Here is a 26,612-nt window from a genome sequence, read left to right as displayed (position 1 = left end):
ATTTTTTCACTGTATTCTTTTACTTCTATTATCTATTACTCTTTGTTTTTTTTGTAACACGTACATCGCATTGAAGCTTGACATCTCTTTTATCTGTTGTGGGAAAAGATCAACATACGTTTCAAATTCAACCCCAGTGGGTGTGTTCAGTTACACCTTACAAGGTTAATGTACGAATGCTTGCTGCTGTATGCCCAACCACATACTCCTCCTTATTTTTGCATACAGTTAACAAAGGCATGCCAGAGGTGGAGGGACTCCTTGGAGATACAATAAAATATTGAGAGATGTGTTTGTCTGGACTACCATTAGGATATTGTGATATCTGTAGCTCTCAAGACAGTTTTGGTGAAAAAAGTTATATATTACCTGGCCTTTCTTTTACATTGTACTCATTTTCAGCTGGTTTGGCTGTAATTTTTGCCACTCCTTTTGGACTGAATGCTGTGGGTAAATAACAAACACAATGTCCAAGATAATTAAGATAATTTGCCAAAAAATATTTTTATGAAACAAAGGATCAACAGGTCATTTACACATTCCTCTAAAATTACTGACACGTGACAAAATGATCATGTTAAAACCTAAACACTGTGAAAATGTTAGGTTATGTTTGGAATGCAGCCTAGAATAAGAACACTCTGGGCTTCTGGTGAATCTGGGCTGTGTCACTTCCTTGCATTTCTTGGACTCCTTTTTATGCAGGTTGACTTTGGCTGTGGTGAAACTTTGTGGAACTTTGGACTTACGTCCTCTCTGGTTTTGACCAAAACCATGAAAGTTTGGTTCATATTCAGCACAGGGGTTCCCACTACCTGACTTTAAGGGCTCTTCTCTCAATTCTTGCTTTGAGGTGGTCTTCTCAGACAGAGGAGCCTGTATTTCATATTTACTATTTTCCTGTGAAAGAGAACACAAACACTGAGTGCACGAGTAATACCTGTAATGTCCCATCTTTAAACATGTGAAAGCAAGCTGTTGATATTCTCATCTGCAGAAGAGTTCAACTTTCAGCACGCTGGCGCCCTCTACCTCCAAAACCCTTTCCAAAGAAGCGGTAAAATAACGTCACAGAACTTTTAAAATTATGAAATGGATGTTAGGGTGTCACTTTGATTTTTAATTCTGAAATTCACACAGTCAAATCTCACCTGCTGGGTGGCAACTAATGCGGTGTCTTCAAAGGAGATAAGTGGTTCTGTCCTCTGTAAGACAAAACATTCACTCATAGATATCCACTAACTTTTATCTGCTTAAACCTGTGCTCAACAGGCAAGGTGCCACAACAAATTTCTTGCAAGGGCTGATGGGAAAGAAAGAGGTCATGAAGAACATTCCATAGCCTCTAGCTCTGGACTTCACTTCCCATGATCCGCTCTGAAAAGCATTTGTGGTACTCTCCCTACTGAATACGAGAGTGTCTAAATGGGAGGATGTTTTTTCCTTATTGTGGGATGCTGAGTGCCAATGTTCCTAGGTCAGTCCTGCTGGCAGTGACGTAGCAAGTGCTTGTGCCAGGACTTTGTTAGTAATTAATTATAGCTTCCCTTGGGTGTGGGATGGGGTGGGGGGACTGCTAATGAACACAGACTGCTATCTGATGAATAATCAAAGCTGACACCCTCGTCACCTCCAATAACCTGCAAATTGCTTTTGTGGCCTCGTGTCACAATTCACAACTGGCTGGTGTCAGCTACAGGCAACAGTGCTGTAATCTTAGTAGCTGCTCTTTCTGCTATATGCCCACTGAATACACAGTGGAGTCAACATCTTACTACAGACATAATAATCACAATCTGCACTTTGCAGGCCAAAATGTATTTTATGACATGGAATGTATTTTAATGGCTTGAGGCATGGTGGAGTGTCATATGGGCGGATGCAGTACCTGAAAACCAGGTGTTCTCTGCGCTGCTCAATGGACAGTTTTCTCAGATGTTCTAACCCAAGCATGCTGTGTTGCATAGCTTTGCATACCTTGGCATCTTCAACACTCAGTAAATCTTTCGAGTGCCGATCCAGTGTGCATTATTACTTTTGTTTCTAAGACATGGTGCCCTGTTCAGAGTCTGCTCCTCTTACCTCTCTGGCTGCTGGCTCTGTCTGCTGCTGGCTCACGCTGAAGAAGGTCTCCTCAGTCACAGGCCTCTGAGGACCTGAAGAGCAAACAGCACAAAATGTACCTTTTAAAGGGCGCCTTCTGTGATCAATTAAAACCCTGGGAAAGTATCTGTTTCATTCCAACTGCTATTTCACCCTTAAGATAAATGACATAGGACTGCATGATGAAAATTCACTGACTTGTGAGGGTTTCCTTTAAAATATACAGCCAAAAGGGACCCCATTTAAATGGTTTGGCCATTGACATACGGGGGATTTACACATGCAGTACATATAAATGTTCAATGGCAACTGTACAGTAAATTAAAGATAGTTTGTAAGACAGCAGTGCTGGGTAATTTCTCCTTCAAGGATTTATGCTTAGGAATGCTGACCCTTTTGTGTGGATATGAGATAAGACCCTGGGTACCTCCATCCTGTTCCACAAAAGCAGGCAGCAGTGTTGGGGGGAGGGTCTCTGGAAGAGGATAGCCATTCTTGCGGGCCACAATGAGGTGAAAGGCAGTGCAGAACTCGGCGAAGGTCAGGGCTCCATCGCAGTCTACATCACTCAGCTCCCTGGGGGATAATACACAATGTTACACAACATCACAAACCTCACAACTCCTAAATAAATAAACTAAACAACTCTTCAGCAATGCATAGTATAACAAACGACACAAATCTTCAGCATTACACAATGCCACAAACTCTGTTAGAGTGCTGTACTATCCTGCACAATGATTTTGTGATGTATGAATGTAACATGTTACAACTCCTCAGTGTTACACATTATAACCTGCACAACCCCACATTACAAAAAACTGCACAACTCTTCAGCATTACATAATGCCAAGGACATACAAAACCAGCAAAACATAATAAAAGCACAATTCCTCAGCATTACGTAACAAAATAAACCACACAAATCTCCAGCATCATCATAAAGGACTGTACAAAGATTACACAGTTAACGCACACTCCAACATCAAAGGCCTCATAAAATCCCCACATTAACACACAATGTGATGTGTTATGACACAACACAAAACAAACAATGGACGTACCACAAGTCACGACACGGAATAATAGCTCAACTTTCATGTGACAATGCCACACATTGGATCAATGCTATGCAACCTCACAGCACCGCAGGTGACGCACCTCATCAGAGCTTCAAAACCTTGCAGTACAAACATACAACAAAGCCACCTTTCACAACTTCATTTTCAGATATAAGACTGACTAAGCATGGATGGCTGGATATTGAAAGCCACATCACTGTTGTGTGCCCAGCGCTGTTCAAGTCTCAGGGGAATTATGCAACTGTGAAAGTATTTTAATCTGGTCTAAACCCCAAGCCCTCCTGGGAGCGGAGGAGAAGAGAGAAGGATGCAGCCTGCCATGTACCAGGGGCCTATTGGGCACACTCAGTTCACCCGTGGGAATATAATGCTAATCCACAAGTCAAATCCACAGGTCTTGCATTATGACATCATCTCACAACCCATCCATCAGCTGAAAAAATAAATAGCATGGTCCTCAGTCATGCTTTGCAGGGCCAGGAAATCAGGGTTTGAGAGGCCTATCAACAAGATACTCAAGTTGGCAGTTCTGCCAGCGACATTTGTTTTAGTGAGCTGGAGAGAAAGAAAACAATGCACTTCACTCCTTTTACATAAAACACTGGTGCTCCTTAGGTATACACTGTGTGAATTATATTCATTACATATATGTGTTAATTATTATTAAATATATATCAAACAACAATGGATCGCTATATTATGAATGAATACTAACTACTTAATATTTATAATATACCAATTGTATAATGATTACATTATGTAATACTATTAGTTTATTAATGGGTATACAACATATGAGTTCTATCTATCAACACTGGACAAAGTAGATTACTAAATGGATTCTTTGCACATACCATATATGAGACAGTTCTGGTATTGGTAGCTTGGATCTTGTGAAGAAGTTCTTTGCAACGGACCCTTAAAGTTGATCAGAAAGGACACATCATTAAAGCACTCAAGATTAATGCTAACAACAACCGTCTAGTTTTAAAACAATGGCTTTGTGTGCGCAACAGTAAGACACACCACCATCCCCTTCCCTCTAACATTATCCTCCCCTTCCAGGCTGAGACCCCTTCACCCCAGAGCTCAGAGGGGCCTCCACTGCCACTTCCTCCCATTGTACCTCTGGCCTGGAGCAGCAATAAGGGGGATTACCCAGAATGAGTGCACCCAGGTCTGGCTGCAGGGTTTTAAATTGGTTGGTGTAGTATTCCCGCTGTTCCTCTGTTATCCTCCAGGGGTTGTCAGGGTAGTCCTCCGCGCTGTGATCCACCAACCTCTCGATGGAGTGAGTCTGGAGAGGAGAAAGCTGACGTTCACTTATGGCACTGGAAATACAATCACTGAAAACTAGTTCCATGTTATACCACCACCCCCTCATGCTGATCAGTGCACCGCTCTCCCTCTATCTCTGCATCACTGTCAGTATTCTGGCACACTGATCACAGCTCTCCCACTGCATTACTGCAATATTCTCGCTTTCCCATTGATCACTGCTACGTTACTGCCATCACAGTGACTACCGCTATGTTACTGCTATCACACTAAACTTCACTGTCACAGCTCCCTCATGGACCACTGCAGTGTCACTGCTCTCATTACAACGATACCAGAACTGGGATTTCTCTTGTCTGCACTGGTCACAGTACTGTTTCTTTTCTCATATACTGATAAATGCAGTGCTGCTGCTCTTAAAAACTGATCACTGCATCACTCGTCTACCACTGGTCACGAAAGCAATCACTGCATGACTCATCTCTCACCGGTAATCACACTGTTACTGTTTGTTCTCATGACAGACAAACCAACTCCTTCACTGTACTGTTACTCTTCTCTCACTGTAACCTGAGCAAAACATCAGTTGCACTGTCATCAAGGCAGGCCTAACCAGGGAGACTAAGCACCAAGTTCAGTCTCGGATATGTTCGAATAAGGCACGTGAACTGCCTGTCTGTCTCTCTTGCCTTTTGCTGGCCTTTCTGTGCTACGCATCACACCCTGGTTATCACACTCAGATTTGAGGGGAAGCTGCACCCTTACCCGGGCGATGGTGGGCTGTTCCAGTGAAGGCTTGGACCCATAGTGACTAGGGGAGGAGCTCTCCTGCTGGGTGAAAGGCCGCCCTGCACCCCGTGGTAACTGCCCTGCAGAGAAGGAACATTCTGGTCACCAAAAAAGCAATGACAGTTTTCTCATTGCTTGATTAAAATGTTTTGAGTAGTACTGTAACAGGGAAATATTGAGAAGGAAACAATTAGATTGGGTAGATTAGATTACATTACATTATTGGCATTTAGCAGATCCTCTTATCCAAAGCAACTTACATCAGTTACAATCATATGATTTACAATTATATACAATTTATAATGTTATCCATTTTTACAGCTGGGTATTTACTGAGGCAACTGTGGGTTAAGTACCTTGCCCAAGGGTACAGCAGCAGTGCCCCAGTGGGGAATCAAACTGGCTACCCTTTGGTTACAAGTCCTGCTCCTTATCATTATGCTACACCGCCACACCTGATTACATATTTAGTTTTGATATTGCCTTCCTCAGAGGAATAAAACCAACACTCCTGAATGAAATGTTGTGATGACCCTGTGCTACCCGACAGAGCACGGAGTAGCTGATGCCTGCGAAAATTCCTGTTTTCACCTCCTGCTGGGTAGGACTGAATCATTATTAATGGCACCTCAGATTGATTTGTCCACACAGGAAAGCCCCCCTCAGCAAATGGTGTAATATCCATAACCAGAACTTAAAATGGATGGGGCTCACTAGCAGCAAAGATGATTAACTAAATGAATAATGATGTTGTTTCACTGAAAACAGAAAATCAGATCTTTGCTGCCAAAATGCTTTCACAGTATTACTTATCTGCACAAGCTGTGAATTTTTCATCAGACTGCACTGCAAACACACTGACAGTTTTAACGCAGCCTCTTTTTTCCTCATTTGACTTTAATTTATAATACATGTTTTACTAAAAATGTGGAATTTCAGCTGGAATCCTTAAACCAACAGTGAGCAGCTGGAGTGGACAGATATCAAAGGAAAGGGCTGTTTGTAGATTTGACTGCTTTTATTTGAGGGCGCAGTGCAGTGTGTATTGAAGCTTCAGGCATTAACCCATGACAGAATCTGTGTGCTATCGGCTGAGGCTTAGGATGAAAATTTTGACCGCAACCCAATCTCTGGCTGCTCTGAAGTACAGGTCTTTCCTTCCAGCAGTGAAATTCCATGATAAAAACCAGAGGAAGGAATCAGAAGAAGGTGAAGGTGGCTGAATTCTATTCCATTAGCAGGCCTGTCACACTAACCGAAGCAATGGATGTCATCAGTGGGCTGACAGTGGTAGACAAATACAACATTATCAAAAATGTTTAACAACACTGAGTGTTTAACAACAGTACTACTAATGAAACAATATGAGGAAATCATTGTGCAAATAATGATTTATTCATATAATTCATACCGCCACATGTCTGAACTGTGCAGCTTAATCTGATTTCTAGGATTCTGTTTGTTGCAAACAAAGCACAGCGTGTACTGTACGACTTATCTGCTCCTAATAACATTCGGAGACAGTACTAATCAGATGCATTCTAAACATATCGGACGTGAAATGAAAGCAATGCATAATAATAGAATTGTGAGGATGTTGAGATTCTAAACTCACACACTAGCAGAAATACAGTATTTGGTTGAGTACAAATATGTTATGATTTCTGCCAATTCTGACACTGAAGCCTTCTTTCTGAGGCCTGTTTCAATATTCTGTTTGTTTCCTATTTGTTTGTCATTCAGGTCTTATATGCTGATGACACAGGTTACTGCATGTTTTTCCTAAGGCACTTCAGGGTGTCAGATGCCTTATCCCTAACTTGATTCACAAGTTTCCTTTGAACTTAGTTGCCCACGCAGTATGCTGATTCACGGACATAAATGGCAGCACAGCTGAGCTGGCGTGATTATGCTTTGTGATTCACCTGACTAGAAAACTGCAGAGTTATGTCATGCTCTGCCTTTTCATGATGCATTGACAATTATTTCAATTCCAAGTGCAACTTCAACACCGTCCGGTACTTTCTGAAAGCAGAATTTTAACCCCTGCGCTCTCTGAAGGCTGAAAATTTTCTCTACTCTTATTTACTTATTTTCTGGGACTGTGCAGAGTTTCAAGTACGGGGTGGTATCTGATGTCTTTTATTGAGTTACTACATGACAAATATTTACTGATATTCACTGATATTGCAGTGGAAATGTAGTAATGTAAATGAGTCCTCAGCTCTATAAAGAACATCTACAGTACTTGAATGAATATTATATGCAACTGTGTAACTGGGAAATGGGTAGGTAATCAAACATCCACATGTTCATTCAATCTCAAAAACATTTTCTTCTCACAGAATGGTTTTTAACGTGGAAGATATTTTACCATTTATTTCAATGTAAACACAGCCCTATCTCATTATACTAAACAGCCAGCTCTGTGGGTACAGTAAATGCATTGCCACATCAGAGACAGAGGCTCAGACCTGTGTTGTTGGAGGGGTCAAGTACTGCTGAAATCACTTCCAGCAATATGGCTTCGATTTGCTGGATGTAATATATATCAGCTATACTGGGACAGAACACAGCTGAGTAAACATGGCATGTTGCTGAAACTTAATTATCTCCAAGCAGGTGTAGGGGGGGGGGAAAGCTTTAATCTGGTGACACCTTATGTATGCTTCACACTGGCCTGCCTTTGGTGTGACTGAAATAAGGTTGACAGTGCAGAAAATCTGCATTGGGGCTCCACATCAGGCTATGGAGACTGTAACCGAGGAAAGCTCAATTCCAGGCTCTCCTCCGATGGTAAGGGTTGCTTGGTAACCAGGTAGCATTGAAATTCGTTTTAATGAGACGGCCACAGAAAGAAGACTTTCCAAGCCTACAGAAGACAGTGATTGAGAGAAGTGCTTTGATCTGTGTGGTCCAGAAAGTGAACTCAGAAAGCTCTCTGTGCCACAAGATTGTAATCAAAGACAATTTACCTCTGTGCTGCATAGATTCATAGATGGCCTTTTCGCTTTCTTGTGATAATTAGGCCTTTGGCCCTGAAACCGGCAACAATTTCAGTTGCTCCCATAGTGCATTAGGAGAGCGTCATTCTTCAAAATCATGCTTTTTTAACAAGTCATTGTGAGAAACTGCACATTTATAAAAAAGATTCAAATAATAAACACTTTAAAATTAATGAAAATGGAACAGACCTCCGCACTTGCCATAACCTGTATGACTTTGTGCTGTGTGATTAAACTGATTTGTCCCAGGAAAATACAGAACATTTGTAGCCATAAAAAAACTAGATCTAGGAACTGACCCACAAAAAAGGTGAGGATAATTGTTCCGCATATAAGGACAGGCACATCTGTGGGAATTCTCACCATTTCTGTCCAACAAAATTAGGAGAAGGGCCCCACGGGTACAGTGGATCTCACCTGCTTTCTCATGGATGGCTGCACTGTGTATCAATGATGTCCATGATCACAGACAGGGGAGACATGGGACCACATCACCATCACCAATCACAGATCACTGCCATTCAAATTCTTTGAAAATCTGTATGTGGCAGGCACTGAGATGACCTGGCTTTAATATGTGCAGGGCTCAGAGGTGCATCATTATTATGTTTCTCATTACAACAGAAGAACATTCATTGGCTTGACCGCTTGCCAGTTGGGCACACCTCAAGGACTAATTACTATCCCAGGATGCTCTGGCAGTACGCACAAACCCAGTTAAAAGTTTGGCAGCGGACATGTTGATTGTGCAGAAAAATGGGTTGCGATGCAGGAATTTGGCAGAGAGGAGTTACTGTCTGTGTTCCAATCACAGAGCTGCCACTCAGAGACATTCTTCCTGGAACAGGAAGGAATTCGAATGGAGAATACTGGAAAAGGTGGAGGTGACACTGAAGGAAATTAGGTACAGATCAGTCCTCTGCTTACTTGGGGTGGGTCATAGGGTGGGGGAGTCTCCGGTTTTGCCTAATCTTATTTCAGTATTGCACTTATATCCAATCTGAGCAGTATGCAAGACAATAACAGGCTGCTCTTAACAAATTAACTTTAACAAAGAGTTTTACAGATTTCATATAAACAATTAAAGTAACCAGGTACAGCACCCTAACAAATGAGCAATGTCCTAATGGAACACTGTATATGTTAAACATTGTAACTGCTAAAAGTTCTCATCTTACGACAGTTTATTGAAAGACATGACTACTTCTCTCTCATGCAGATACAGTCAGCCTCTTTATTACATAACCCAGTAATTATGCAACAGAACCGCAGAGAAGATGTGCTGCTGAACTGGTGGACTGTGTTGGATTACAGACTGTTTAAATTCCCTAACTGTCTGGAATAACCTCACAATATCGCACCATTTTTTTTACAACAGTTTTAAAACTAAATGGGCATAAATTTTACAAGGCAAATTTCTCTACAATGGACCTATTAAAATCATATCACAGGTGAGAATGGGTACTGGGGAAAAAGTTCTTTAGACACAGGGGATTGGATTTTTACTGGTGGGTGTGTTGCCATATGGTCACTGGTTATAATTCCAGTTCTGGGTTTTCTGTTTTTCTGATTCCCCTTGGAAAATCCACTATGCTATATCTACAGTGCTTTGTGACAATCCTGATTGCAAAAATGCGCTATAACATAAAATTTGATTCATTGGTTTGAGTTAGATCTGGAACACGGACTACAAACAGAAATGGAAGGCTGTCAGGCTAGACTTTCGAGGCTTTATTGGTCAGATGGGATTGGATGATTCGCTGATTGATGGCCTGTCTTACCCAGTAGTGTTTCAGTGCCGTTCCTCTGTGTACTGTGGGTGTAGCTGCGGTAGGTGGATGGGGAACCAGGGGGAGAGCTGATGGGCGAGAGCGGGGGAGACTGATGCTCCTAATGGAATAAAAACAGAATTATACATTTGTTGCGTTTCACTTCTTTGCTCAGCGCACACCCTTATACACCATTTTATACATTACTCTATTTATACTGCTGGGTATCCACTGCAGCAATTCAGGTTGAGCACCTTGCCCAAGGGTACAACATCAGCAAAAGCACAGCATTACCATGGTAACCTGCAATTACAGCCTGCAGTGTTTTGGTCATAAATTCAGTCATTTTAGAATGATTCCATAGTGCTCCCCTAAATTACCACTGCAGCCCTTATAAGGTTCATCAAAGTGCATTGCAAGATGCTTTTTATATCTGAAATATCTGTAATGTACTTTCTGATGGTCCCTCAGACCATACACCTGAGCTGGTTGTAATACGTCTGCTTGTCATAGGAAACCCAATGAAATCAAGTAATATGTACTATATCATTCTAAACTGGACATCACAATATCTTTGCAATTACTCTCTGCAAACAATCGATGCGAATGCAATGATATGAACTCAGTGGTACTAGTATGTGGTAATGTTGTGACTCTGCTGTTAACACACAGCATAACCTTGTCCCTACTCACCTGCTTCTCCCCGCTGCTCTCTGGATGTCTGAAGTTGCCTCTGTCCACCGATGCTCGCAGGACAGACCCAGGCGCCGCCACAGACTGGTGACCCTGAACGTCACTGTTCTGCGAGTGGTTTGAGTACAGGGGCTCTGCGTCACTTTTCATTCCCGAAAACCTGGGGAGGGGCAGCTCTGTGGGCAGAGATGGGTGTTGAGAGAACGGTGTGCATCCTCTCAAAACAATGGCTTTAAAACCAGACAGCTGCTTTTTGTCTCTATTTGTGGAAAAGAAGTAAGATATAAGAATGACGCATTAGAAATGGTCCTGTTTATGTTATACTATAACAGAGTGCCTCTTCTGTCTCAGTACCTGTTATAAATGCAGCAGGTGTCAAAGGTCACCAAAGGTGGTGCTATGAAAGAGTTAAACCCAGCAGAAGTGTTTCCTCGGATGCATCAAGTAATTATGAATTAGTCTTGTAAATGAAAGTTTAACTGACTTGGTCTGTGTTTAGTATGGCAGATTAAACACTATCCCTGGGGTTCATTTCTGGTGTTTTCTTTTTTACTTATTTATTTTTCTTGAAACTATACAACATATATACAATAACTATATTTCAGCTTAAATACACACGTTTAATGTAACTGCAATGTTCGGACCTCAATTGATTGTTTTTTCACAAAATAGCCTAAGCTGTCCTTTTCAGGAGGTAAACGAAACAATCGTCAGGCCGAATCACCATGCTCTGCTGGTACTCCACTGAATGCTTAGCCCATTCCATGGGACTCCATTCTGATCCTGATTAAAGCAAGCTAAGCCCCTGATCCAGTTTTCCCGCTCACGAGACCGCGGGCGGATGGCTTACCGCTCTTAATGCTCTCAAGGCGGACTGGGAGGCCTGACTGTGCCGCCGCCAACAGCTTCAGGGCCACGTAGAACTGCCCCGTGCCGAAGTAGCCCAGGCGCTTGGCCCCACACAGCTCTGTGATCTGCAGGAGAAACAGCTCTCAGCCTCACCGCACACCCTCAGCCATCTATCACACAGCAAGTCCTCTCTACCTTTCCTAACTACAGTTACATACTGATGATACAGTACATTGCTAAACAGTTTGCTTCTTCATGGTAAAAGTCAGGATTAAAGCAAAGACATTCTGAGCAGTGTCCTACATAGCTTGTTATTGCCCTATTGTCATGTCAGGTTATGGGTGGATCAAACACAATGTGCTCGCTATGAACTAAGGTAATTTTGCTTTTCTGATCATTTTTAAGCACTGTGTGTAAACCAACAACAGTTACTTACTGCATGCTACAGCATTGTTTGTCTACATTATGCATAAACACTGATGTGTTCCTTGCTTTTCTGTGCCTATGCCCTTGTTTTTCTTTCACCTGTCACATGCACTTTATTTTATTTATCTTGCGACGACCACGATGTAAGTCACTCTGGATAACATTAACAAATAAATAATTAAATGCTAAATATTTAAAATATCTGGGCCCCATTTTACACAGTGCTAATTTCTTTTCTGCCAGTATGTCCCCGCGTGACTTTATTCAGCGTCCTTTAGTCCAACGGGGTGAAGCCAACCTCCGGGGCAATAATCTCATATGGAGACCTGTGGATGAGCTACAGGAGTGGCTGGCTGGCAGCATGCGCAGACTTTTCCATCAGATTAAAAACAGATGACTGTTTACACTGCGCACCACAGCAAAGGTGATTAGGATTACCCAGGACACTGTCAAGGAGAAACTCCACTTCCAGTAATATATAGGTTTTTTTCACAGGAGAAATACTGTGACACAGTGCATCAGCATTGGTTAAACTCCAACACCAATGCTTGAAGCAGCCTGTTCATCCAGCACACACAAGCATTAAAAACATTTAGGGAACTATTAAATCCTCTTTGCTGGACTAATTAAGGCAGGTTTTGTTGTTGTTATTTGGGCAAGTATGAATGCAGCAGAGAAAGTTGGTTGAGAATATTGTACATTATGGTTATTATGGCTACTTAAGGTAGGAGGTATAAACAGGCCATGTACTCAGATACTATTAGCTCCACAGCTGCGTGTACAAACAGTATTGCGATTGCCTGTTGTATACATACATTTTGTTACAAACAAGACTGTTCCACTGTTCGAAAAAAAAAACACAGCTGGGGTGGTTTTGTGGTAACCGTGACAGTAGTTTGACAGCAGTCAGTAGTTTGCTATTTGATCAGCGATACAAAGGACCTACAGCAATCATTCTAGTGAGAAGGCAATAGACACACAGCTTTTCCAAAATCAGCAAACCACACCAGCGAAATTATTATCTCAAGCTGTGCTGTAACAAATGATACCATATCATTAGAGCACCCCTTTGCTCAAGCCCCAACAGTACCTACCCCTCCAGCCTGAGTACTTATTAAAAACTACTTTCCCTGGTGCACCTCACTGTAGTGGCCAGAATATCACAGATAACCTTCTCATTTCGAACGAGACAAGTCCCATGCTACACATACAAGCTACTGTGCTACAACATGCCAATGATATAGGACCAGCGATATGAGAAATACACAGATAGACACAGTCAGCTCAATTGATTCATAATAATAATATGATAACCTGTCATTGTATTCCACTTGGCCTTATCAAAGATGTGGAAGATATGGGTCTGGTTGTTGGCTCTGGTGTCACCTTCAGCTAATTCCCCCTGAGAAGTGCATGCAACTGGCATCCATATGCAAAGGTAGGGGAAAACGTTTGATTTTACTGCGCCGGGATTTACATGCTAGCTTCACATGTTACATGTTAGCTTTACACTTCTAAGGCATTTTTTCTGCCATGTCACTTTCATTACATCAGGTAAATGGAGCTCCAGGATGACATTCTTCTAGGTGGGACATCTGCTTGAAAATCAAGTGATAAGGGCACTGCCCAGCCAATCAACTGTCCAAATTTCTCGCTTTGCAACTGCAACACCCAGGCAGATAAATGATAATATGTTGGCGCTTTGCAGGGAATCAGTCCAGCCTTCTGGTGAGATGCTTGCCCCCATTAAATTTGCAATGCAAAGCTGCATCCACCAATGTCATTTCTCCACTTCACTTTCAGAGAGTAATCTTGTAGTCAATGTGGGAAAATCAATACTGCTCTTCCTAGTCAACTGTTCAAGAGACATAGCGATCTGGGATTCATATTTTTGGATGATAATATTGAACAAATGACTCGAGCCGATGTACCAAAACAAAATCACTTGCTGTATGCACATCTGCTATAAAGCAAAATTAACATCCACGCTCTCAAACATGTTCTTTCCTTACTGATAAGCCAGCTATATCCAACAGAGTTCATTCTACCAGGGACACTGATTTAAGACCTGTGTAAAAATTGTATAATCAACTGATGGGGTGTAAAATCTGAATTTGACAAAGAAAGATAAGATGAGTAATAGCTGGGAGATGTGTAGTGGCTTTCCATTATCCAGTGCAACAAAGGATGTAAAAGATTCAATCTGAGAAGAGCCTGCATTTCCCTGCCCTCTATCTCAGCAACACTGACGAGGACCCAGCCAGGCCTAGACTGCCTGTGTTAAGATTAACTCTCGGTGGAGTCAGTGCTTCAAAATAATTAAGGACCTGCAGACTCCCAGGTCAGATTCAACATTCTCTCAAGAACTCTCTTCTCAGAGCCAGTTCGGATATACAGAAAAAAAGCTACAGAAAAACGCAACCTCAGGATGCTTGCTGGTGTGGTGTATGAGCAAGACTCAGATCTAGATCATAAAAGTACGATAGGGTCTCGATGCGAGTCTCCACTCAGTTGAGTTAATCTGTCAGATTTTCCTATTTGATGATGAAACGCTAGCACTTTGCAAGGAAAAAGCTCCTGTTTCAGCAACAGCATTTCAAGCATTGCACTACGAGTCTGTGATACACGTGCTTTGCTTTTCAGCATGAGTGAGGCCAGTTATTTTACTTCATAACAGAGCACTGGGCCCAGCAGAGTAGTTACAGACATAATCAATACAGTTGCATAAGCAGCAATTAAACAGCGCATATTTTACCCTGGTGGAGTACAGGGATGATGTAAGAACCATCACCATAAGGGAAGCAGTGTGTTTTAATTTATAACAAATCTAATATATAGTTTTTTCTGGCTAACTTTTGATGTCAGCCTTGGTCATGACCATGTCACTCAGCTCGCTGCTATAGTCCTTGCACCCTCTGAGAGGCACTGGGCAAGGCACTCCTCAGATGCAGTCATCCATAAACCAATAAATGCTGTTATATTATTACAGTGTACTACAGGAGAGGTAGCACTGACTGTAGTACACTGTCACACTGACAACAACTTATTAATATATGGGCACCTGACGAGATGCTAGGAGGCCTATTGCAGGTCTGATAGAAACCTCAGTACTAGTGGACAACTCTGCTTTAGAGAAAGGGTGCTGAAAATACATAATGCTTCCGCTTTTCCATGCCATATCATGTGTCTTTCTGTAACAATGACCAAAATAATCAAGTGTTTCCAATGTCTGGGGATTATATGTAAAAATGACCATGACGTTAAAGATGAATAACTCTGTGTATAATGAACTGTACACTTGACACAGTATAGGTAAAAAAGTCTGCTGTCAGCTCTTAGATGCCCCTGCAATAGGTGAATGCAGGCTATTGATCTTGGCCTGTGTGTAGGGGCCTGGGCTGCCTCCAGTCTCCTGAGGGCTGAAAGCTCATTAATAGCTGCAAGCTCAGGCAGAATGGCTGTCGAGTCTAACCCCCTCCTGCTCCTCTCTGGATTTCCTCATACAGGACCAGATTTACAGCAGGTCAGGGCATTGTAACACAGCTACAGAGTTAAAATGTTCATGAGATGGATCGGAGACTAAGAAAAGAACAGGTCAGATAAGGATTCCTGTGGTGGATAGCTTGTAAGAGTACAAGCCAAGGGCGATGACCACCAGTTGACCGAAACCTTGGTACTCTGCCCTCCCTAACAAGTGAGTTACAGCAAACATGTCTATAAAAAAGAGGTTTGTTAGCAATAGGTCCAGTGATTCAAGCAGTGAAAAGTGCCTAATGCCTAACAGGGTTGTATTGAAAAACAAAAAAGTATTAAAAACTCCCAGCTGGCTCGATGGGAGTGCAGTCAAATTTTTCTAAACATACTTATCAGACTGTAGCTCTCACAGATGAAAGAGGAATATATTTATATTCATAAAAAAATGTAGTCCCAAAGGATTCTGTTCTTTCTCTTCTTTTGTCATATATGTATGCACTGTAGATTCAACTACTATAGCAATGATGAGTCTCAAAGAAACCAGAGGGAGCTCAACCAGTGGAGAGACTAAACATCTGCATTAATGGCATAAGAAACTGCATGATCTATGAATATATTGTTACTACATTACAGTCCCAGATGGCTGGCTGCGTGATAACATGACATGGTTTGTCTTAAATGTGGACGGCTTTTCTTTGACTCTGAAAGCTGAGATTAGAGGGCTCAATGTAATATCAGATCCTGGTCTCTTGCTGAAATGTCATGTAAACAGCATTCCCAGGGGGACCTTAGAAACATTGCAAAAGTAAGAAGGCTCTCTCAAAAAGGAGAAAAAAATCATCTCTTCATGCCTGGATGAAACCTTCTTTCTCCATGCTACAATTAGTGCAGAATGCTGCAGCAAAGATTGTAGCTAAAACAAAACAGTAAATGCCACTTGTTAAGAAAACAATTATGGTCAAATTAGTAAGGAACAAAAGAAAAGTAATAATATTCAAATTTTTGTTTGATGTTGCAATATTTTCATCTCATAAAGTAATATATTGGTATTCATGATATGTACATGAATGGAAACAAGATCCTTACTATTTAAATTTTTAGCTGTCTGAAGTTAAACCTAAGAAAATAATCGATTTGTTTTGGGTATACCTCAGTAGTTTAGTAGTTTTTCAATTATTTGTACTCTTGGATTCATAATCCAATCACACAGAACCATACAAGGTTTCTTTGAAATTAAAGTGAAGGCCCAGCATAGTTCTGAAGTGATTAAGATCATTCAAAGTAAGACACACAGACTCCAAGTACAGTCTGTCCATAACAGAGAGGTAAAATGATAAGTAGGCTTTGCTTTATTTAACAGTACATGACCATTTTAAATATCTTCCAGCCAACACTGCTTAGCATTCCATCTTTAATTGGCCATCCATTGCAATAATGTTCCATATATCCTCACAGTGACTGCATGTGGTAAACACGCTGTAGCCTTTGTATCAATATCAATGTTTCCATTGTCCTTGATGCTCCACACTAAATACTGTGCTTTCAAAACACACTGAACTTCCACCCAAAACCAAATTCACATTCACAATCCTTTTAAAATGCACCCAGTTTAGATACAAATCAAATACTTGGGTAACCAGATGGGCCCCTGAACCCCATCACCCAGAAAAAAAAACAAGCCCAATCCATTCCTTCATATAGCATCAAAAGATTAGACTGGTTTAACACTGATGACAGGCTCAAAACGAACACACAGTAACAGCCTTCTGAATTTAAATTACACTGGGTCAAAGTATGCAAGGAGGTCATAACAACAACTGCCAAACACACACGTGTTATAGCTTGTGTGTGTGTATGTGGAGGGGGGGGGGTGTTTGTGCATTGGAACATGCACAAAACAAAGCCTTGGCCTTTCTCTGACAGACACCTAGTGAAAGGGATTACACGTGGGGCCAGATTAGGGAGAAAAACAGCATTCGCCTGGACAAAGGGAACAACAAAAACTTACGAAAGGGGATCAGAACCGGAGCGTGACAGCAGGGCCGTGGGGGTGTGTGTTTGTGTGTGTGGATGGGGGGCTCTGTCTTTAATTGAAAATTAGACTGAATTATTACTGCCTGACCTGCTTTCCCCTTATGGTGAGCTGGGCAGCCTTCAGGTTGAGACACAAAAGAAAACCACAGTGAATGCCTGGACAGCGCAGCCCGCAGCACAGCACCATAACGCCAAGGTTTCATTTCCCGCAAGAGAAACACACACACAGGATATGACAAGGGAGTAAACAGCTACCGTGTCTCCGGGTTCCTCTGAGGTTAGACAGACAAATGTTGTCAACTGCGTCATTAATATTTCATTGTCTCTCAAGGACCTTCGGGGGCTGCGGGCCAGGGTGCAGTTGGACTGGAGTCTGCAGGGTCATTTACGAGTTATTTTGAGATGACACAAGGTACGGCACAGCATACAGGATGTTGCTCTGGCCTCGATCATTACAGCTGATTAACTATTCATTAAACTGGGACTCTCAGTTACATCGTTTGACTTTCTCAAAGCACTGACTTGAATTAAACATTAAAACTCCCTAAAGAATTTGCAACAAACCTCAAAAAGTGCCCCTGTTTACTCACTCTCCCTGCACGACCACAGCACTGATGCATCTGAATAATTCATCTCTATAACAAAAGACAACAATCACCATAATTATGAGGCTGTGCATCAGATGGCACCCTGAAATGTTTTCACTTATTCTGACTGCTCACATTTAGAAATTTAACCAGGCGTCACTGAGATTGTGGTGTAAATGAAAGGGTACCTTGTGTTGCCGTGTGAGAAAAAAAATAATCTATGCCTCCAGCATGCATACACCAGGAATGTAACAGCTACTACCCTGGTGTGTGCTTGGCACAGTCAATTCAATTAAGCTGCATTACATGACCATATCGAATGCTCATTTTGTCACTGTCACACAGACACACTAATGTGACAAGAGGCAAGAGGTGAGCGCTCACTGCTGTCGCTGTGTGACCTTCGCTGTCATTGGGTGAGGCCTGAGGAATAATGTTGCCGTTGTGCGTTCTGTTCCGGGTGTGGTCTCTGTGACACAGCCATTTGGGAAACACCTGGCAATGCGGATAGACCGGTCTGTCAACACAAACTCACAAACCGCCCCAGATTCCATTTTGGAGCCCAGGCCTTCCATTATTATTAGAGAGGTTATGTTTTGAAAAAAAAAAAAGAGTGGTAATAAAAAAGGTGATCATTACCATTGCTGTTACCTCTTTGGAGAGGATGGGTTAGACCAGAGGTGTCATATTCAGCCCCTGAAAGTCCAGCTGTGTCCTTGTTACAGCCAAGGATCGCTTAACTGGGGCAAATAGTAAATCAGCCTCATTCATTTCCAACTATGAAATTAATAACATAGGAATATAAATTAAGTCAATCCCAAAAACTCAGCCTATCTAGGTTTGCTGTCTTGTCTGCAGAAAGTAACTAACATTGTATCTTGCTTGGTCCTAAATACTCTCAGTTTTTCTGTTACCTCTATGAATCCTGTTATTATGCATTAATAACTGTGTGGAAACAATAATCTTTGAATATTAAAAATAATCACTGAAATTTACCTTTAAATAATGGCCTGTTTGGCCCTCTTGCCCTGCTAACAGAACTCAGTTAGACATAGATTATGTAATCAACTAAAGCAAAAAAGTCTCTTAAGTTATAACTTTCCTTATAACATATTTGTTTGATGTTACCTTTCTATGTGCTTTTCTTTGTTTCTCTGAGAGCTAGTTGGGGATTTAGCATTAAGGTTCTCTGACTTGTTTTATATTTGCATATTTTTTTCCTGTACTTCCCACACCATCTCTTATTTCTTATTTAAATATAACTTAAAACATTTAAAATTACTTTTCAACTTGAGGTATTTGATTCTTAGTGTGCCTACTGTCCACCCACTTTTCTTCTACAATATGCTGAAATTATTACTCCTTGAACTGTCTTTTCTAAATATTTGTAAAGTCTCTTCTTTTGTCTTGAACACATTTGAAATGATTCATGAATTCTTTGTGAAGACCACTGACTCAATTATATAAATTAGAGGAGGCATCTAATTTCTTCTAGTAGAGGAGGTAACTAATTGTATTTAAAATACAACATTCGCAACATCTAAGAGCTTTGGCTCAAATTTTTTTATGTCCCAACACATTTACAAACAACAGTTAACAAAGAGATTGTTGCAGTAACCCATTATTAGTGTCCCTCTTTACTAACAGATGGAAGATGTTGGCATAAATGACAGCGTTAAGGTTACAATCCTGATCGTCTTATATCACACTCCTATATTAAGGACGTTGTTTCTCAGTAATTTAATCCTAATATCCTCTCCAGGATTTAGAGGGTTAAGGTTCCTGTAATCTCCTACACATTGGGGTTCTTTTATGCATAGAGCTATTCCTTGCCCCCTTTTTTGGTTCTGTCCTTTCCAATCAGTCCCCATTTCGCCCCAAAAACAAAAAGTCCGAAAATGTATTTTTAAAATGCTTTTAGGAATCAGACAGAGTGCTCTATAGTGAACTGTGTATTGAAACTCGAATAAAAGGACAGTCATTAGGTGCTATGCATTGTTTGCTCAAAATGAGCACATGATGAGGCTATTAAACAGTTGAGAGCAGTGTCAGGAGCGACACCCATCCTATACATGTCTGTCCTCCAGGAACTGTTCAACAGAGAAAAAAGCCCTATAGTTCACTGTCACTTACCCTCATTTCTATCATATTCTTATCAGTATTACAGATAATTAAATACTCTACAATCGAGTGTCATCAATGTTAAACAACTAACTTGTGAGACAGCCTAGAATCTAAGAAAGACCGACAACTTTTTCAGTGTTGCTGGATTATTAACAGAAAAACAAGGCTTGTGGCAAAGTTCTACCTACCATGTGAAAGAAAGAGTCTGGCTAAGTCTGGGATGAGAATCAGCTAACTATTCTATCCATTAATTAATCAATGAGAGTGGATACAGGGTACCCTACCCGACAATCAAAAACCTGGCTTGGTGGCCATGTTGTCACAACACAAAAGTTAATTAAAGCAGTTAATAATCACAATACTTTATGTCCAGTAGTACTGTGCATTGCCATTGTATATTGTGTATGCAGCCCCCACCTCCCCCTTATCTCCTGCTTAAGCTGGACACATTTGCTGAATGCTTCCACTGGGCTATAGTAGTTGGTATTAGTTTTTTAACTATTAATTCACTGTCTTCTTACAACACTCTCTCTCCCACTTAGAATGTAAGTACAGTACAGATAAAACACAGCCCTCGTACAGTGGAGTTGGAGCAATGTCAGCAAAAAAGACACAGCAGAGAAGAGTGTGGAGCAAAATGAAAAGTACTCCCTGCATCTAGGTGCATTCAGCAGCCTGTCCCATACGCTTGACTCACATATGACTTGTATCATGTTCTCATAATGTCTTATCTGAAATGAAATATGTGAAAAATATTGAACCACAGTTGAGAAACACTGCAGCGCTCTCCCCCTTGTTGCATTTTCCCTGAGATAAAACCTTACTAATACTGCATTCCAGTGAACAAAGTCGTGCCATTTCAGGAAATATACACACATGCTGAAAAAAAGGACTTTCAACTCGATTTAATTATTTTGTTTTTTCACCATCATTCTATGCACTATGATTCAAGGTATTGGGATGATTAGATTTAAGTGCATGTATTTTAACTACCTTTCCCACGAGCACCTTGTTATTGTGTCTAGATCTCAAATATTTCTGGTTAGCAAAGTGCAAATGCAAGAGATTTAGCAGATGTGACACAGACATTCACAGGTGCCATCACACAATGCCATGAGGGTGGGAGTAACAGAGCTATGCTCTCATAATCTATTGAAGTTCTCTCTTGAAGTAAAACTGTACGCACTGCATACCTGTAACCAATTATGGCTATGTATCTCATAAATGACGACTTACTCATGAAGACAAATTAGAAGGGAAAAAACACCTCAGAATGTGTGAGATTTCATGTGAGAGCGTGTGGCAGTCACAAGGCGTCTGCAGCTGTTTTAGCTTTTTCTCAGTTCACATTAATGCACATCTGAAACGCTATGAGCTTTGTATTTGACATCATCTGAGCATCCTAATATCCACAATGAAAGAGACATTAAAGCTACAGCTGTTATGACTGTAACTAAGGGCTTAGATATAATCTTTTACTACCAAAAGGCTAAGAAAAACAGACTACCACAATTTAAACAACCATGTGGAAGGCCATAATTTCATGTTCTGAGCATAAGACAAAGTAGGTAGTACAAGCTAAAAGCATTCTAAAAGAACAAAGATAAAACACACAGTGCAGGGATTGACACAGAAGAGGTCCAGCAAGCATTACACAGCCTACAACCTTGAACTCTGAAAGCTACATCATTTCAACTTTTTAATCTGGGTAAACAGCACAGACTCAAGAGTAGCTTCTTTAATCCAAAAAAATCCTCAAAACCTGGCTTTTGAAATAAACCTGCTTCAATATAAGGCAGCAGTATGGCATAGGAAAGGGGCCTATAACCTAAAGAATGCTGGTCTGATTCCCAGTCGGGCAACTGCTGTGGCACTGATGGGTAAGGTACCTGAACTGCCTCCTTACATAGCCAGCTGTATGAATTGTTTAGCATATAAGATTAATAACTGTAAGCTATACAAGTTGCTCTGGATAAGAGTGCCTGCTAAGCAAAAAAAAAAAAATGGAAATGGAAATAGAATCAGAGAAAACACCTCACCTATCCCCAGGTACAGACTAAGGAAAAACTGACTGCAATGAAAAAAGCTGCTGCAAGATTTCAGATCACTGTCTTCACACATGGTGAGTTTGAATGTGTGTGTGTGTCTGTGTGAAAGAGAGATATATCTGGTGAATTAGTTGCGTATTCATCGACATAATATCCATCATCGTCATATTATCATTGTCGTCATCATCAAAATGTGTCATTATCTCCCTTCTGTTGAAGTCTGATTTCATCAATCAACAAAACTACTCAGACAATTCTGTGAAAGGACCTGCTTTACAAAACATTCACATATTTCCTGTTTTTCTCCCACTGAGAATAAATGAATGAAATTGATGTTGCCAGCTCAAATTTACAGACTAAAGAACATTCATTGATGCCAGTGTGAGTCTCTGGGAAGTGCCATAGTACTGGCAAGGGGGGTGGAGGGTGAAGGGGGGGCACCAGCTTTTGGGTATACTGTGCCACATGCAACAAGAGAGGATGCCAATACAGCAGCTAATACTCACATAAACATATTGTTCACTTTACAGCTAGCTGAGAGACAAAGATCCTGTTGAGTCGATACAAGCTATGAAATGGCAATCAGTCCACCCGTTTAATTGACAGCGTGGACAAGACAAGAGCAGGGAATCAAAAATAGATAACAATACACAATAAGCCATTAATAAGAACTAATATGGGGGAGACTTCCATATGCATCCATGTATAGAGATGTTGAAAGTGATTAATGGATGTTCCACATATTTTTTCGACAGTGCTTTGCAGAAGGCAAAGCTTTAAAAGATCTGTCTGCAGTGAAAAACGGTTTGTGAGACACAGATAATTCAAGGCCATGTTAAGCCCTTTCTCCTGGCGATAGTCCAGCATCAGACCATTTTGCACTGTTCCTTTCCTGAGATTTATCTTGGGAAAAGCTTTTCTGCTCTGCGCACGTGTAAAGACCTCTGACAAATGCTTAATCGACAGTTGGAAAAATAACTGCTTTTGATGTGACCCATGTTCTTTCACAAGTTTTGAGACGAGTCTGGCCTTTAAAAAAATTTCCTGCTGGGCACGGAGCTTGGCCTGTCATCAAAAGACTGCCACAAGCCACCCTCCGATGTAAACAAAGTAGGCCGAATCCTTCCTCAAAAACAGATGCCACGCTTGGGCATTCACAGGATAGCCCGACAGCTGTCAAAGCAGAATAGCCCTGTTATCTCTTCCGCTCGTCCCCTGGACAAGACTAGGCGTCATTCAGTGCTTATTCATCTCAGAAAGACCATGATCACAAAGAAGTTTTATTTGGAGGGTAACAGATACACTGTAAGTTACTGTGTCCTAGACAGATGCACAGAGGAAGTGCTCTTATTTATGTGCACATCCCTGTTGCCTTTATGGATGGTGTGTAGAGATTAAGAAGCTGTAAATTTAAAGAGAACAAACTCAAAAATGAGAACATGAGACAATATTAATCAACAGCCATAACAATGCAGTCATTTAAATAGTGCAGCCAAAAGCATTAGGATTAGCATGAAAAGAATACTACTAACTTGTATTTGCCAATGCACTTATAAAATTAAATTTGACAGTGAAAACAAACATAAAAGGTTTAATCTACCAGTTATAACCAAACTAAGAATAGCTGACTCATTGCTACGCAACGTGTAATCTCAATCACTGCACAGCTTTAAGTTTTTAGAGGAAAGTGAAATCCTGAGGACCTTTTCAGACTGGTTCGTTGAGTTGTGTATCAAAGTGTATCCTTCTCCTCCACAAACTCAAATGTGTTTATTGAGGAAAATATGAAGGAATCTTTGGAGAAACATTTCAAACAATGGAGATATATTGCCAACAAAGTCCTTTAATTTGTTACGTTTCAAGGGAAAACCTGCCTCACTGTTTCATAAGACCCAATAACTCTTTCAATCAGAAAAGCTGCTGCTTCAAAAAAACTGCACTCAGATTCTTCTTTTGCTACAGGGTCATGTTCTCTCTGGTTAGATTTGGATAGCAGACAGTTTGGCTATGGCCTAAAGACCAGAAATCCAGCTTGGAGTTGGGGTGAATTTGAAAAGAGCCCACTGTCACTCAGGGCCTGTCACAGGCGGCAGGCGCCGGATACACACGGCCGTGCCGGACGGAAAGGAAAAGCAAATGCTGGGCCAAAACATCCTGAAGCTGGAAAAAGACACAATGGCCGCTATCGCAGGAGGCCTGACCGTAGGACACTAAACGGCGTGAATAGAGCTGATCCCCTGGTGTTCCCATGGACTGTTGATAAAATGACACACTTCCTCTTATGTCTCCGCAACCACTTAACTCATACAGCACTGTGGTATTTTGTTTATTTCGCTGAAGATGTGCACTTTAAACATGAAAATCCAGTTCTAGGAGTAGATCTGTTTGCTTCTCAGGGCAACCTCGTCTCCTTTCTCATTCACTATAGATAGGAGCCATCAGGCAAGACCTGAGGAGTCATTGCACCAGAATATGTTAGAGCTTCATTGATTGTCACTGCTACAAGGGCAGTGTACCCATGCACATATCAACACTGCCAAAGCTAATCCAATATATGTGTACTATGTGGAACTCAACGTCCTGTCCAAATATCGTCAGAAACCCGACTGCACTTTAAAATCAACAATATAGCTGCAAGGCAAGGTTCAGGCATGTCCATCTGTTGACCTGGTGAAAACAGTAACCCCGTTGCTTTGCCCAGTTCCAAAGTTATGATGTGAAAAGTTATAAATATTTTGGGCCCACCCATCAACCCCACAGCTGTTTAAAACTCTTATCTCTAAGGGAGACGGCAGAGGACTTTCCGTCATCTGCACTATTCACACAGTTATAAAAACATATTTGCCCAAAACAGTACAAGATCTTTTCTTCGGTACTTTCAAACGAATGTTTTGTTAAGCGCTAAAGCGCCTGCCACATAACATGGGTTGTTGCTTTCATACATATAATGATACACTTGTTATGGTTTAAGAAACGGAAGGTTCTCAAATCTTCTGTGACTTAGTTGAAGATAGTCTATAAAGTACTGCAATTATCTAGCGCTAGTGTTTCTCAAGCACGTTAAGTAGGATATTTTAAAAATATGAATAGGCTGAAACAAAATGCATCTTATTATCCAGCTGTACATAATGTTAAAGGTTATCAACGGGAGAACATCTGACACGCGAGCAGATCATAACGCGTGTCCTTTTGCCTGTTTGTTATTTTGCTAGTTTTTCCAGTTTGACAGGTTTCTGGTTTTGTGACATCATGCGTACTTCATGACACTATTATTGTCCTACGAGCTACATATTTCCCTGAGATTGATATCCGACCCCTAGTCATTAGAATGTAACTAATTCGTGTGAGTAAGGCTACTTAGATAATGTATTCACAATAATTGCGACGCCTACAGCGGAACTTCCCGGTCTTCACTAAGTTTAAAACTTATGTTTTAATAAGATGTAAGACGCTGCACCCCAAATCTTTCGCTTTTATGATCACACCGCTGTTTCAAGGGAAGCTACTTAGCCTATGATATAAAACTGCAACATGCTGACAAACAGTCGTAAAATAACTCAAAAAGGAACTTGACCAGCTGTTTCATGTTTTAAATAAGGGGTCAACTACACACCTTAGACGAAACATCTTGTGTCACTGCCAAAAGCCTGACCCATTATCCGCATTTAAGTGTAACAAGTTAAATTTCTTTCATTTGCCGAATTTTATGTTAACTGCTGTCCTCGAAAAACGAACCAGAACCGTCTGCAGACGAGACCCGCAGTCCCGGTCAAAAGGCTAGTAAGACCTAAATTGTTGGAAAGTCTTACTGATATAAACACAGGGTGATATTGAAATCGCAATTCGGTTGCGATTAGTCTAAGACCAGCGTTCACGAAGGAATGCCATTGCTACGCCGGTACATACACACCTCTAAGTACGTGCTCGCAGACGAAAGCAACACAGCTACGTTCGGTCAAAAAAAAAAAAAAACATTCACCGCATGCACAATAGCCCACTTACTTGATGCAGGGTTTCGGCAGGTAGCTGAGATGCTCTGAACAGCTCTCCGACTTTGCTCGCCGCTAGTTTCCCCGGGCTGTCAGCTTGGCAAAGAGTGCACAGACCTGAGTAACATCTTTGTTCGTTCTCACTCAACGATATGAAACTCCCTCCCGTCGCCGTGCCAAGTCCCTGATCCATTCTTGGCCGCCCGCATTCAAAATATATTGTTTTCTGGTTCTCGAACGGTCAGCATGAACCAGACACAGCTACACACTGCGGTGATGCGGATCCCGTCAGAGAGAGACGGGAGAAGGGGATATAGCCTACGCCGGAGCACGTCCGCTGCAGTCAGGCTACCTACTCCCCC

At 41.3% G+C, this 26,612-nt stretch overlaps 1 protein-coding gene across 1 annotated transcript in view; it reads right to left on the bottom strand.

Annotated features, from left to right (window-relative positions):
- Positions 1-26,612, bottom strand: part of reps2 (RALBP1 associated Eps domain containing 2) — a 42,262-nt gene extending 15,650 nt beyond the window's left edge. The window contains exons 1-12 of the mRNA XM_036540627.1: positions 26,264-26,612; positions 11,570-11,693; positions 10,720-10,895; positions 10,039-10,147; positions 5,229-5,332; positions 4,344-4,482; positions 4,040-4,103; positions 2,531-2,679; positions 2,083-2,156; positions 1,152-1,205; positions 816-900; positions 370-444 (exon numbers count right to left, since the gene is read on the bottom strand). Coding sequence (XP_036396520.1) covers positions 370-444; positions 816-900; positions 1,152-1,205; positions 2,083-2,156; positions 2,531-2,679; positions 4,040-4,103; positions 4,344-4,482; positions 5,229-5,332; positions 10,039-10,147; positions 10,720-10,895; positions 11,570-11,693; positions 26,264-26,443 — 1,333 coding nt within the window. The 5' untranslated portion in view covers positions 26,444-26,612. The remainder of the gene's footprint in view (positions 1-369; positions 445-815; positions 901-1,151; positions 1,206-2,082; positions 2,157-2,530; positions 2,680-4,039; positions 4,104-4,343; positions 4,483-5,228; positions 5,333-10,038; positions 10,148-10,719; positions 10,896-11,569; positions 11,694-26,263) is intronic.

Source organism: Megalops cyprinoides, chromosome 11 (assembly GCF_013368585.1).
Source record: "Megalops cyprinoides isolate fMegCyp1 chromosome 11, fMegCyp1.pri, whole genome shotgun sequence".
Taxonomy (NCBI): domain Eukaryota; kingdom Metazoa; phylum Chordata; class Actinopteri; order Elopiformes; family Megalopidae; genus Megalops; species Megalops cyprinoides.
The sequence above is the reverse complement of the archived record's forward strand: the minus strand, read 5'-3'. Positions and strand labels throughout refer to the sequence as shown.